A 12,061-nucleotide genomic window follows, 5' to 3' on the forward strand; every position below is an offset into this window, starting at 1 on the left:
ATGATTAAATTAGATTAAAATAAGCTAATTAAAGAGTTTGACGTAATTACACTTTTGCCATCTAGTGAGGCCTTTGTTTACTCATATTTGAAGCCTTGTGTATGCTTTATCAAAACATTTCATCAGCCATTTCTTCTTGTTCTAGCCGAATTTAGAGAGGGAGGAAGTGAGAGTCTTGAGTTCACTTGTAGAATTGTTTGGAAATTGAAGAAATTGTTAAGGAGATTGCATATTTGAGCTCCCTTCTTGAACTACAAGACTAAAGGTAGCTCCATTGTCTTCTTGTTCATGTTTTGAGTTGATTGTTGCATGGTCCAGGTTAGATTGTAGAGCTAAGTCATGATTTGGGTCATTAATGGTGAATTGAAGCTCATTTCATGCATGCATGTTTGAATTAATGAGTTTTGAGTTGAATTCATGGTATAATGGTGCATGCATGTTCACAATTTTGTGGTACCCCATGAGTTCATCTTGTTTTTGAAGGTTTAAGCTCTTTTGAAACAGCATTAAAGCTTTGAAAATGATTTAAGATCATGCATGTTGCATGTTCATATTGTTCTTGGAAAATGGTTTGAAATTGGGTTTGAATATGGTTTTAATTGACTCACCTTTGGGGCTTGAATTCATAAATTGAGCTTTGAAACTTGTTATACATTGAATTTAGTTATGTTTTCCAGAATTTGGGCCCAAGAGGTCGAGTTTGGAGTGGTAGAATGCTTGGTTTGAGCTTGGGAGGCAAATCTGGAAATTCCAGATTTGGCTTCCTCGCTCGAGCGAAGGATTCCCCGCTCGAGCGAGCACCTTTGTCCAGGGCTCCGCTCGAGCGACCACCGAGCGACCATCGCGCGCAAAATCACAGCATCCAGTATTTTTACTGTTTCGACAGACCGCTCGAGCGAAGGATTCCTCGCTCGAGCGAAGCATTTGATTTTGGACTTCCGCTCGAGCGAAGAAAGTCTCGCTCGAGCGAGGCTCCTATTTTCAGCAAAGTTTGCAAAATGTTTTCTAAGTGTATTTTTGCATCCTCATCCCATCCTAGGCATTCTTAGGCCTAGTTTAAGACACCTTGATGAGGATATCGTTGTAGAACACACCAAGGCAAATTAGGGATTAAGTTATGATATTTCCCAACTGTGTAGCTTAGTGTGTTCAACCTGTGAACTGTGTAGGGTTGGCGACTGGGGAGACACGCTCTAGCATACCGTAGCCCAAACTCTGTGAGTAACAATTGTGTAAAGATATGTTCAACTGATATCTTTTGAATACTGAACTGAACTGTTTACTGAACTGGTATTACTGAATGAATGAATGTCCTTTATTTCTGAACTGTACTGTGGCATCCTTAGTACCTACTGTTTACTGTTACTGTTACTATTACAGAGATCTCTGTCGGTTCCCTCGTGGAGCCACTACTGTTTACTGACGGGTGGCCATCATTACTGTTCGGTCTTTTAAGACTTACTGTTACTGTTATGCTAATGGATGTACCACATATGACTGTTTACTGTACTGAACAACTGAAATACTGATTGAATTGAACTGCTTTCATTACTGTAAGGACATCCATTCTAAACCCCTTTACGTATTATGTTATTCACTGGGCTTTAGCTCACTGTTTATATATATATGTAGGTGCTCAGCCACCAGATCGGAGCTAGGAGCGTGGGTTAGACTCCAGTTTTGTCAAGCCAGCCTTTGTGCCTCACTGTGAGGTTCCGAGTTGCCATGCTATGGCTTTGGGGTGTTTTGTTTGTTTTCCCCCGCCTGTCTTCATACTGTCTAACTGTTCTGTATAGACTAAATGTTTACCGTACTGTTATCAAGGGATTAGGTCCCTGTACTGTGTGACTGTAAATTCTGTATAGACTGTACTGTTTGTGTATGTATGAATGCATGAAAAATCTTTTTGGCATACAGACTGTCACAGCTCATTGGACATTGTTTAATTACTGTATTGGCTTCCGCCAGGCCATGTACTCTGTTTTACTGTATTACTGTTAAGCAGGCCTTCGGTAATCTCGGATTACTGGCCGGTTACGGTGTTAAACCCATAGGGCCGGGTTTGGGTCGTGACATCCAAGGCCACCCAAAACCGACTCATCACGGATGCAAGGAAAGAGGCCGAGGAAGAAGTCGTCGCCGCGAAACTAGCCGAACAAAATCCTCCCGAAGCATCTCCAGATGCGGAGGAAGAGGCTGATCGGGATGTTGCCCTGGTGGAAGGCACTGACGATGACACCGAAGAAATCCTGCCCGAGCACAATGCGGAAGAGGCCGAGCAAACTGTGCAAGTCGCCGAACAAACGGTTGACGTAGAGTTGGATTGACCCTTTTTTTTTGTTTTAATGTAACCGGGCTATGTTCCCTCCGTCTTGTACTTAAATTTCCTTTATCAATGAAGATTTTTGGCTTTTTGCTCGCTCATCTTCTATTTCTGTTCGGTTTGCGTCTGCATGGATTCCTTGATTCAATTGTTGAAAATTCACAACCACTAGGCCGGCTGTGCCGTACAGTTTGCCGAGCTAAAATTAGCTCAAACGTTTTCTAGTAGTTCGGTTCCATGAGCTCACAAATGAACTGATATTTTAACTCGTCCGAGCAAAATCTGCTCGGCCTTCATTCGTTTGTAAATTTCATGCGATTTAGACGTGACCGAGCAAAATCAGCTCGCTTTTTAAGTTGGGTATGCCGCCAACATTTCTTTTAGGCCGAGCAAATTTAGCACGGCTTCTTATCGATTAAACAAAATTCCAACATCCCGAATTCTGCCTAGCAAACCCCGCTCGTTTTCCATATTGGACAAGACGCCAATACGTCCACTGGGCCGAGCAAAATCAGCTCGGCCCTCACACTGGGCAAAACACCAATGTTTTAGTTGAGTTGGTCATGACGCCAACACTTCAACCGGGCGAGCAAAACCAGCTCGGCCCTAATGCGAATGGGGCCATAAAGCCAACTACATCGTCGGATAATAAGCCAACTGTTTGTGCGGTCTGCATTAATTCCGGCAAGAGGAAATCAGTCCAATCCCATTCAGGTCGGTCTCTTGCCCCTGGTATTCATAATTGCCTTGCGTCCTTGCGAATCCATTGTACAAAGACATAATTCCAAACAACAAGAGGGCTATTTTTCATTACAAAAGCATCGCTATCCTTTACAAATTAAGTGCCAAAAGGCTAAAAGTCTTAAAAAGCTAAACAACACAAGCAAATTACATCTTAAAAGTAAAAGACCTTAAGGTTGGCCGTATTCCATGGTCTGGGGACAGCCTTGCCCTCTATATCTTCCAGATGGTATGCTCCTTTACCAGCGAGACCAATCACCTTGTATGGTCCTTCCCAATTTGCACCGAGCTTTCCTTCGCCAGGAACCATTGTGTTGCCAAGCACCTTTCTTAATACCCAGTCCCCAATCTTGAACATCCTGGGGTGCACAGCCTTGTTGTACTTTTTGGAGAGTTCTTGTTGATAAGCCACTATGTGGATCAATGCTCGCTCCCTCCTTTCTTCAGCAAGGTCTAACTCCAATGCCACCGCTTCACTATTCAGATCTGGATAGAAACTTTCAGAGCGGATGGTTGGCATGCCAATTTCCAACGGGATGACGGCCTCCATGCCGTAGGCCAAAGCAAAAGGTGTTTCCCCGGTTGACCGCCTTGGCGTAGTGCCGTATGCCCAGAGCACATTAGGGAGTTCTTCAGCCCACTTGCCCTTAGCCTTCTCAAGCCACTTCTTCAGCCCGTCCAGGATGGTCTTGTTTGAGGCCTCTGCTTGACCATTTGACTGAGGATAGGCCGGCGTCGAATTGTAGAACTCGATCTTCAACTCTTCACAAAATCCGCGAAAGAGTTTACCGTCAAATTGAGCGCTGTTATCCGAGATGAGGGCCTTGGGTATACCGAAACGGGTGATCACGTTTTGCCATACAAACTGCTTCACATCCTTTTCCTTTATGGTTGCTAGCGGCTCGGCCTCAACCTACTTAGTGAAATAGTCGGTGGCGGCGATGAAGAACTTACGGTTTCCTGGTGTAGCTGGGAGTGGCCCAACAATGTCCAACCCCCAAAGCACGAACGGCCAAGGACTTGTGAGGGGGAGCAAATCTCTAGCCGGTTGGTGGATCTGATGGGCGAACTTCTGACACTTCTCGCACCTACGAACATATTTTTACGTGTCTGCCTGCATGCGCGGCCACCAATAACAGTGAGAAATTCTCGGTAAGCAAAGGATCTGCCCCCAGTATGGCTGCCACAAATGCCCTCATGTATCTCATAGAGGAATGCCTCCACCTTGGTGGGGTGGACACATTTCAAATATGGGCCGGTGAAAGATTTCTTGTACAAGGCCCCGAACGGGGTGCCACGACCCAAACCCGGCCCTATGGGTTTAGCACCGTAACCGGCCAGTAATCCGAGATTACCGAAGGCCTGCTTAACAATAGTACAGTAAAACAGAGTTCAGGGCCCGGCGGAAGCCAATACAGTAAATGAATAATGTCCATTGAGCTGTGACAGTCTGTATGCAAAAAGATTTTTCATGCATTCATACACATAAACAGTACAGAACAGTATGCACGATATTTACAATCATTCAGACTAGGGATTCAATCCTTGTATAACAGTACAGTAACATTCAGTCTATACAAAACAGTAAGACAGTACAGAAGGGGGAATTGTAAAACACCCCTAAGCCTTAACATGATAGGCTCGGAACCTCGCAGTGAGGCACATAGGCTGGCTTGACAAAACTGGAGTCTAACCCGCGCTCCTAGCTCCGATCTGGTGGCTGAGCACCTACATATATATATAAACAGTGAGCTAAAGCCCAGTGAATAACATAATGCGTAAAGAGATTATGAATGAAATGTCCTTACAGTAATGAAAGCAGTTCATTAAACAATACTTCAGTCTTTCAGTCAGAACAGTTATTAACAATACTTCAGTCTTTCAGTCAGAACAGTTATTCAGTCATATGTGGTACATCCATTAGCATAGCAGTAAACAGTAGGTCTTAAAGACCGAACAGTAATGATGGCCATCAATCAGTAAACAGTAGTGGTTCCACAAGGGAACCGACAGAGATCTCTGTAACAGTAACAGTAACAGTAACAGTAACAGTAGATGCCAAGGATGCCACAGTACAGTTTAGAATATAGGACATACATTCATTCAGTAAACAATATCAGTTCAATAAACAGTTCAGTTCAGTATTCAGAAGATAATCATTTGAACATATCTTTACACAATTGTTACTCACAGAGTTTGGGCTACAGTATGCTAGAGCGCGTCTCCCCAGTCGCCAACCCTACACAGTTCACAGGTTGAACACACACTAAGCTACACAGTTGGGAAATATCATAACTTGATCCCTAATTTGCCTCGGTGTGTTCTACATCTATATTATCAAGAAGATGTCTTAAACTAGGCCTAGGAATGCCTAGAATGGGATGAGGATGCAAAGATGTACTCAAAAAGCAGTTTCATAATTTAGCAGAAAAACAGAGTCCCGCTCGAGCGCAGGTTTCCCCGCTCGAGCGGTCATGCAACAAAGGTACACGCTCGAGCGTCAACTTTCCCGCTCGAGCGTACTGTAAAAGTACTGGATAGGTGAAATCTCCGCTCGACGGACGCTCGACGCCCGCTCGAGCTTGAGACACATGACTCTGCTCGAGCGCCCAATCCTCCGCTCGAGCGGTCTGTAAAACAGTGCAGAGATACTGGATGCTCGGGTTCCCCGCTCGAGCGGCACTTCCCCCGCTCGAGCGGAAGTGCAAAATCTGGAAATTCCAGATTGCACCTCCAAGCCAAAAACCAAGTTTAGATGCATCAAAACCGATCCTCTTGGGCTGAATTCCCAGAAAACACTTGTAAACATACAGAATATCATAGTTCAAATCTCAATTTGAGAAATCAAAGCCCAAGGGTGTTTAATTGAAACCCAATTTCAAACCATTTTTCAAGAACAATATGAACATGCACACATGCATGAATTCAAATCATTTTGAAGTTCCAATTTGATGCTCTAAGGAGCCAATTGTTTCCAAAACATGATGAAATCATGGACTTTAACATAATTGTGAACATGCATGCAACATTTTGCCATGAACTCAACTCAAACTCCAACAACACTAACATGCATGCATGAATTGTCTTCTAATTCAACAACAATGAACCAATTCTAGACTTAATTCACTAGAGGCTCAAGAATATTGCATGAATAAGCTTAACACAACAAAGAGGGGTTGAAATCCTTACCTAGAGCTTCAATTACAAGGTGAGAAAGCTTAATTTGCAACCTATGTTCCAATTCCTTCAATTACCAAGCAATTTACAAACAAAATGAGATGGAATTCACTCCTCTAGTCTCTCTCTCTCTCTAAGGTCGGCAATGCAAGGAAGAAGGCTGAGGAAAACATTTGATTTAATGAATTCAAAGGTGTATAGGTAGTGGCCCACTCAAGGACAAGGTTGTAATTAAGTCCATTTCATATAATTAACTCATTTTAATCAAATTTAATCAGTTTTAAGATAATTATACCATAAAATCACATTAATTATGAGAGTCATAAAACCTCAATCACTTCCGGATTCGGCCGCCGATAAGGCCTTCCATTAACGGTTTAAACAGTTTAAACATAAAACACAAACAGATCAAATAATCAATCCACAGATAGAATGCAAATTAACATACATACTCAGTCAATTTAGTTCCAGTTTTCAGTCAGTCAGTTCAGTACGTTAAGCAGATTATTATCAGTTCAGTTATATCAGTCATAATCAGTTCAGTTTAATGGTAATCAGTGTTTATCGGTAAGCAATGGTGAGGGTTATTACACGGGGAGAGCCAAAACCGCTTTGACTTTGCCCGGATCTTGTGTGCCGCCTTCTTTTCTTCTGATAGAATTCTATCTTTCAGGAAGGCGATGATAGGATCCATCCAAGAAGGGCCCAAGTCGGTGCAGAGTACCTCGGCTGATTCTGGTTCCTCAATGCTTGGCTGGGGTAAAAATTCTATCATCAAGGGGTTAGGAAAAGCTGTATGAGCAGAAGCAAGTCCAGCCAATTCATCAGCCGCGCTGTTTTCCTTGCGGTCGATTTGTTCCAACCTTATTGCAGTGAACTTCTTGATCTCTGCGCGTACCGGCGCCTGATACTTGGCCATTCTTTCGTCCTTTGCCTCATACTCCCCTGAGACCTGATTGACCACTAACTTGGAATCACTAAATACCATGAGGGCTGTGGTTTTCATTCTCAGCGCGCTTCTTAGTCCGGCAAGGAGAGCTTCATACTCAGCCTCGTTGTTGGATGTTGGAAAGCCGAGTGTAATTGCCTGCTCGATGATCAGCCCGTCCGGCGAGTTCAGCACGATGCCCAGCCCGGCCCCATGTCTGTTGGATGCCCCATCAACGAAGAGCTTCCACATTTCGCCAATAAATAGCTTCCAGCAATCAGAGGGGTTCTGGGAGCTTCTTATTTCCAAGTCTCTGATCGGTTCATTCTGGTCCCATTCATTGTCTTGGTTGGGTTCATCATCGTCAGACTTTGTTAATCCGATCGTGCTCGTCCCTTTTCCTACTTGCGAACCAACACTTGTTTCTGTTGCCAGAATCATGGGTTGTGCTAAATCCGCACCAACCAAATCAACCGGGCATACTGGATGCATCCCAGGGGCAAATTTTGCCACAAAGTCGGCAAATGCTTGAGCCTTGATTGCGGTGCGCGGTCGGAACTTGATGTCATATTGTCCTAATTCCACGGCCCATTTCAAAATTCTCCCAGTGAAGTCTGCCTTTTCAAAAAGCACTTTAAGCGGGAACTCGGTTAACACAACTATCGTATGGGCATGAAAATAGTGTGCCAGCTTTCTTGACGCCATCATTAGGGCCAGCGCCAATTTTTCCAAGGGAAGATACCTCGTTTCGGCTGGGAGAAGAGTCTTGCTTACATAGAAGATCGGTAGGTGCTGGATGCCTTCAGTACACACCAATACCGCGCTGACTGCGTGTTGAGAGACAGCCAAGTAGAGGCACAACTCCTCGCCTAGCTGAGGTGTGACCAAAATAGGGGCTGAAGAGAGATATGCTTTCAGGTCTACTAGTGCGCGATCGCACTCGTCATCCCAGAAAAACTTGGACTTCAGAGTTTTAAAGAAGGGCCTGCAATGATCAAAAGACCGGTTGATAAATCTGTTCAACGCGGCTGCTATCCTGGCAAGATGTTGCACGTCCTTTGTGGAGTTGGGACACTCCAGGTCTTGTATGGCCTTGATTTGTGATGGGTCAGCTTCAATCCCTCGATTTGTGACCAGAAAACCCAAAAACTTTCTGGTGCCAACTCCGAAGGCGCACTTTGTGGCATTCAAGCGAAGCTTGTGGAGCTTAAGTATGGCGAACATCTCTGCAAGGTCGGCGAGGTGTTGAGACTTCTCCTTACTCTTCACCACCATGTCGTCGATATAGGCCTCCATTGTTCGGCCCAGAAGAGGAGCGAACATCTTCGTTACCATCCTTTGAAAAGTCGCCCCGACGTTCTTTAGTCCGAACGGCATGACTTTGTAACAATATAAGCCTCTAGGGGTTGTAAACGACGTGATCTCTCTGTCCGGTTTATACATGGCTATCTAGTGGTAGCCGTGATATGCGTCCAGGAAGCTAAACCTCTGATGGCCAGCGGTTAAGTCCACCAGCTGGTCAATTCGTGGGAGGGGAAAACTATCCTTGGGGCAAGCTCGGTTGACAGTCTTGTAGTCAACGCAGACTCGCCACTTGCCGTTCTTCTTCAGAACAACCACCGTGTTGGATATCCACCGAGGGTACTGCACCTCCTCTGTGGCCCCAGCTTCCAACAAATTCTTTACTTCTTCTGCGACCACTTCAGCATGGTGCAAGGCTGAGCGGCGCGTCCTTTGAATGACTGGCCGTGCATTAGGGAAGACATTCAACTGATGACAAATGAAGCTCGAGTCGATGCCAGGCATGTCGTAAGGCGTCCAAGCAAAAGCCTCCAAATTGGAAACCAAGAAGTTTACATAATCCATCCGCTCGGCGCTAGACAAGGATGATCCCAAGAGGAAGAATTTAGTTGGATCGTTCTCGTCAATGCGCACTTCTACCAAATCTTCGACCGACTTTTCCTCGGCCTTTCTTCCTACGTCTTCATGGACCTCTTTACCCTCGGGCCCTTCAATTATTTGGACGAATCCTTTGACCGCTCGGCTGCCATTTACCGCAACGAAGCATTGTTTCGCCATCACCTGGCCCCCCTAAACTTCCTCTATTTGTCCGCTTGGTGCCGGAAAGCGCATGACTTGGTGGAAGGTCGAAGCAACTGCTTGCATGGCGTGCAGCCAACCCCTGCCTAAGATCAAGTTGTAAGTTGATGGAACTTTAAGCACCCAGAACTCTACTTGCTTTACGACCTATCCCACTTTGACCGGCAAAATAATCTTTCCGATTGGCCATTCTGGCTGCTAGTTGAAGCCGACCAAAGAGGACGTTGCGGGGGCCAAGTCCTTGTCTTCCAACTTCATTTGTTTAAACGTGTCATAGTACATAATTTCTACCGAACTCCCCTGGTCGATCAAGATTCTCTTGATGTCAAAGTCTTTGACGTGAAGAGTGACTACTAAAGCATCATTGTGCGGCATCTGAACTCTTTCCAAGTCCTTGGTTGAGAATGAAAGGATGTCCCTTTCTTCGGTCTTTCCTTTCTTCACAGCGGGCTGAACAGAGAGCACTTCCCTCATGTGCTCGGCCTTCTTGATCATCCTTCTCAGCTCGCAAACCCTGGCCGGTTCAATGATACCGTGGATGACGTTGATTACACCTTGCGGGGGCGCTTCTAGGGCGGCCAGGCCGTTTGGCTCGGCTTGGTCCGTTGGCGTGGCCTTGATGCCCCCATCTATGTATTGGTCAAGATGCCCCGCCGCTACTAACTCTTTTAAGTGTTGTTTGAGCGGCAAGCAGTCCTCTGTGCGGTGCCCCCGTTCTTCATGAAAGGTGCAGCGATATTTTGAATTGAAGCCCCTTTGCGCACTTCCCAACTTGGCCAGCCAACAGACAAAGGGTTCACCTCGAATCTCGCTCAAAATGCGGTAGATGGGGATTTTAAATACCGTGGTGATCCCATTCCGCGCCTTCAATTTTCTTTTGGCATCCTCTGCTGCATCACGGGGAGGGTCAGCCCGGTCGTTTCAGCGGCCCTTGTTTCTGTCATCACGGTTTGAACCATGGCGCTGGTCTTTCGATCGGTTGTTTGGGCGGTTATCCTCCTGCCTAACCGAGTGAACTTTCCCCGCAACCCTTCTGTCCGCCGCGACCTGATTAGCCTTCTCCGTCGTGGAGGCGGCATCATCCTCCACACGAATGTGCTCATTGATCCGCTGCATCAATGACTCCATGGTTGTAGGTTGATGCATCGTGAGTGAATCTCACAGCCTATGTCCGACTGGGAGACCCCGTTTGTATTGAGTGATCGCCAGATTGGTGGGGCAGTCGATGATCTCATTGTAAGTTTCCTAGTATTTCGCATTGTATGCCTTCAACGAACATCCAGACTCCATCTTGACGCCCAGGAGATGGTCGACCTCCTTCGGCGTTCGTGTGTTGGTTTTGAATCTAGTGACGAAGGCTTCTGCTAGTTGCTGCCACCCCTCAATACTCCCCTCTGGGAGCCTTCCGAACCATTTCAAACCCAGCTCTCCCAAGCTTGCTGGGAATATGAGGCACATCAAGGCGTCATTCCGCCGGTGTCCAGCCATTACTTGCCGGTAATGGCTCACATGCATGTATGGATCCGTCTTGCTGTCGTACAGAGTGAACTTTGGCTGGTGGAATCCGGGGGGGAGTGGCGTACTCTCAATCTCTGGAGACAGCGGCGTGGCAGTAAGTCGCGCCAGCTCCTTGTCCACCAGCGCAGGGGCTATCACTTTGGGGGCTAGCATCGCCACTTCTTCACTGTAACGAACTAGAGCGCTTAACCTCTGCAATGCCGGCACTCTCCGAGCCTCCCGACGGCGTGCCCTCTCCTCCAATACATCCCTCAAGTCCCTGGAACGTGTGGAGAAAGAGGATCCCGACGTCGGCGTCGGGTGTGAGGGGCGATAGGTGTTGTCGCGAGAGAGGGACCTGCTCTCTCCTTGGTCAGAACCTCCAATCCCATAGTTCCTGGTGATGGAGAGAGAGTGAGTCCTCCCCTGGCGGCGACTACTACAGCGAGGGGATGGAGTGCACTCATTGAGGTTGTCCTCTCCAGCAACACCCTTCTCTTTAATCTGGTGTTTCAGTAGCTCCATCTCCGCCGCCATTTTGCGAATGATGGCGTCTTGGTCCTTGAGTTTGTGCTCCAGGCCCCGCGCATGGGACTCCCCCCGGCGTCGGCGGCCCTCAGGACTCTGCGAGTGATCAGTACTCCTCCCGCGTTTGTCTCGCGCACTTCGCGAAGGAGTCTCTAGGCCCGCCATGGCTGGAATATTCAGAGGACCTTCTCTCAAGCGGACGTACTCAGGTGTGATGCCATCGACGACGGACAGTGGGGCTTCGCCGTTGTTGGCCATGGAAATGGTCGAAGAAGCTCTAAGAACAAGGGTTAAGTATCAAAAAACTTTCCACAGACGGCGCCAATTGTACGGGGGCGAAATATCCTCTGCTTTCCGTACTCCTTGTACTCCAAGCTTCTCTTGGCGGCGTCTACCTGGTAACACAGAAAAGGTGAGCTGCCGGCGGTGATGTGCCGGAAAGACCCTACGACGATCAAGTCAGTCCACTTGAGGAAGGAGAAAACAGATAGAGAGAGAGTGTTTTCTTTGGGGAAGAAGTTGCATACCTCTTACGTTCATCCTCCTCCCTATTTCAAGGCTGGCCATGCAACCTCAAGATTATGCACGCACTACCTCTGCTGTCCTTCCCAGGACAGGTGGCAGTACTCGCCTCTCACCACCTTACGCGTGTAAAGGCTTAGTCCTCCCTCCAGTACACGCAGAACTGTCAAACGGTATTGGTGCATGGGTGGAGCAGATGTCCTACCCCTCACGCCATTGGCCCAGGTGGCACACTTAACCGGGGT

The 12,061-nt window shown here is 46.8% G+C and overlaps 1 protein-coding gene across 1 annotated transcript; it reads right to left on the bottom strand.

The window, feature by feature from the left end:
• Positions 1-3,218: 3,218 nt before the first annotated feature.
• Positions 3,219-8,444, bottom strand: LOC145806958 (uncharacterized). Its single transcript, XM_082904835.1, has 2 exons — positions 6,833-8,444; positions 3,219-3,550 (listed from the first exon to the last, which is right to left on the bottom strand). Exons 1-2 carry the CDS (start codon positions 8,442-8,444, stop codon positions 3,219-3,221), a joined length of 1,944 nt encoding a protein of 647 aa, XP_082760961.1.
• Positions 8,445-12,061: the final 3,617 nt, after the last annotated feature.

Source organism: Camellia sinensis, chromosome 14 (genome assembly GCF_055761805.1).
Source record: "Camellia sinensis isolate YWXY chromosome 14, ASM5576180v1, whole genome shotgun sequence".
Lineage (NCBI taxonomy): Eukaryota > Viridiplantae > Streptophyta > Magnoliopsida > Ericales > Theaceae > Camellia > Camellia sinensis.

Bases quoted from the DNA above. Each gene is read 5' to 3' on its own strand.
- LOC145806958 (XM_082904835.1), bottom strand. From the start codon at position 8,444: ATGGTGGTGAAGAGTAAGGAGAAGTCTCAACACCTCGCCGACCTTGCA. The intron at 3,551-6,832 runs GTAATAACCCTC...GTTTCTATCCAG, and splicing joins GCGGTTTTGGCTCTCCCCGT to ATCTGAATAGTGAAGCGGTG.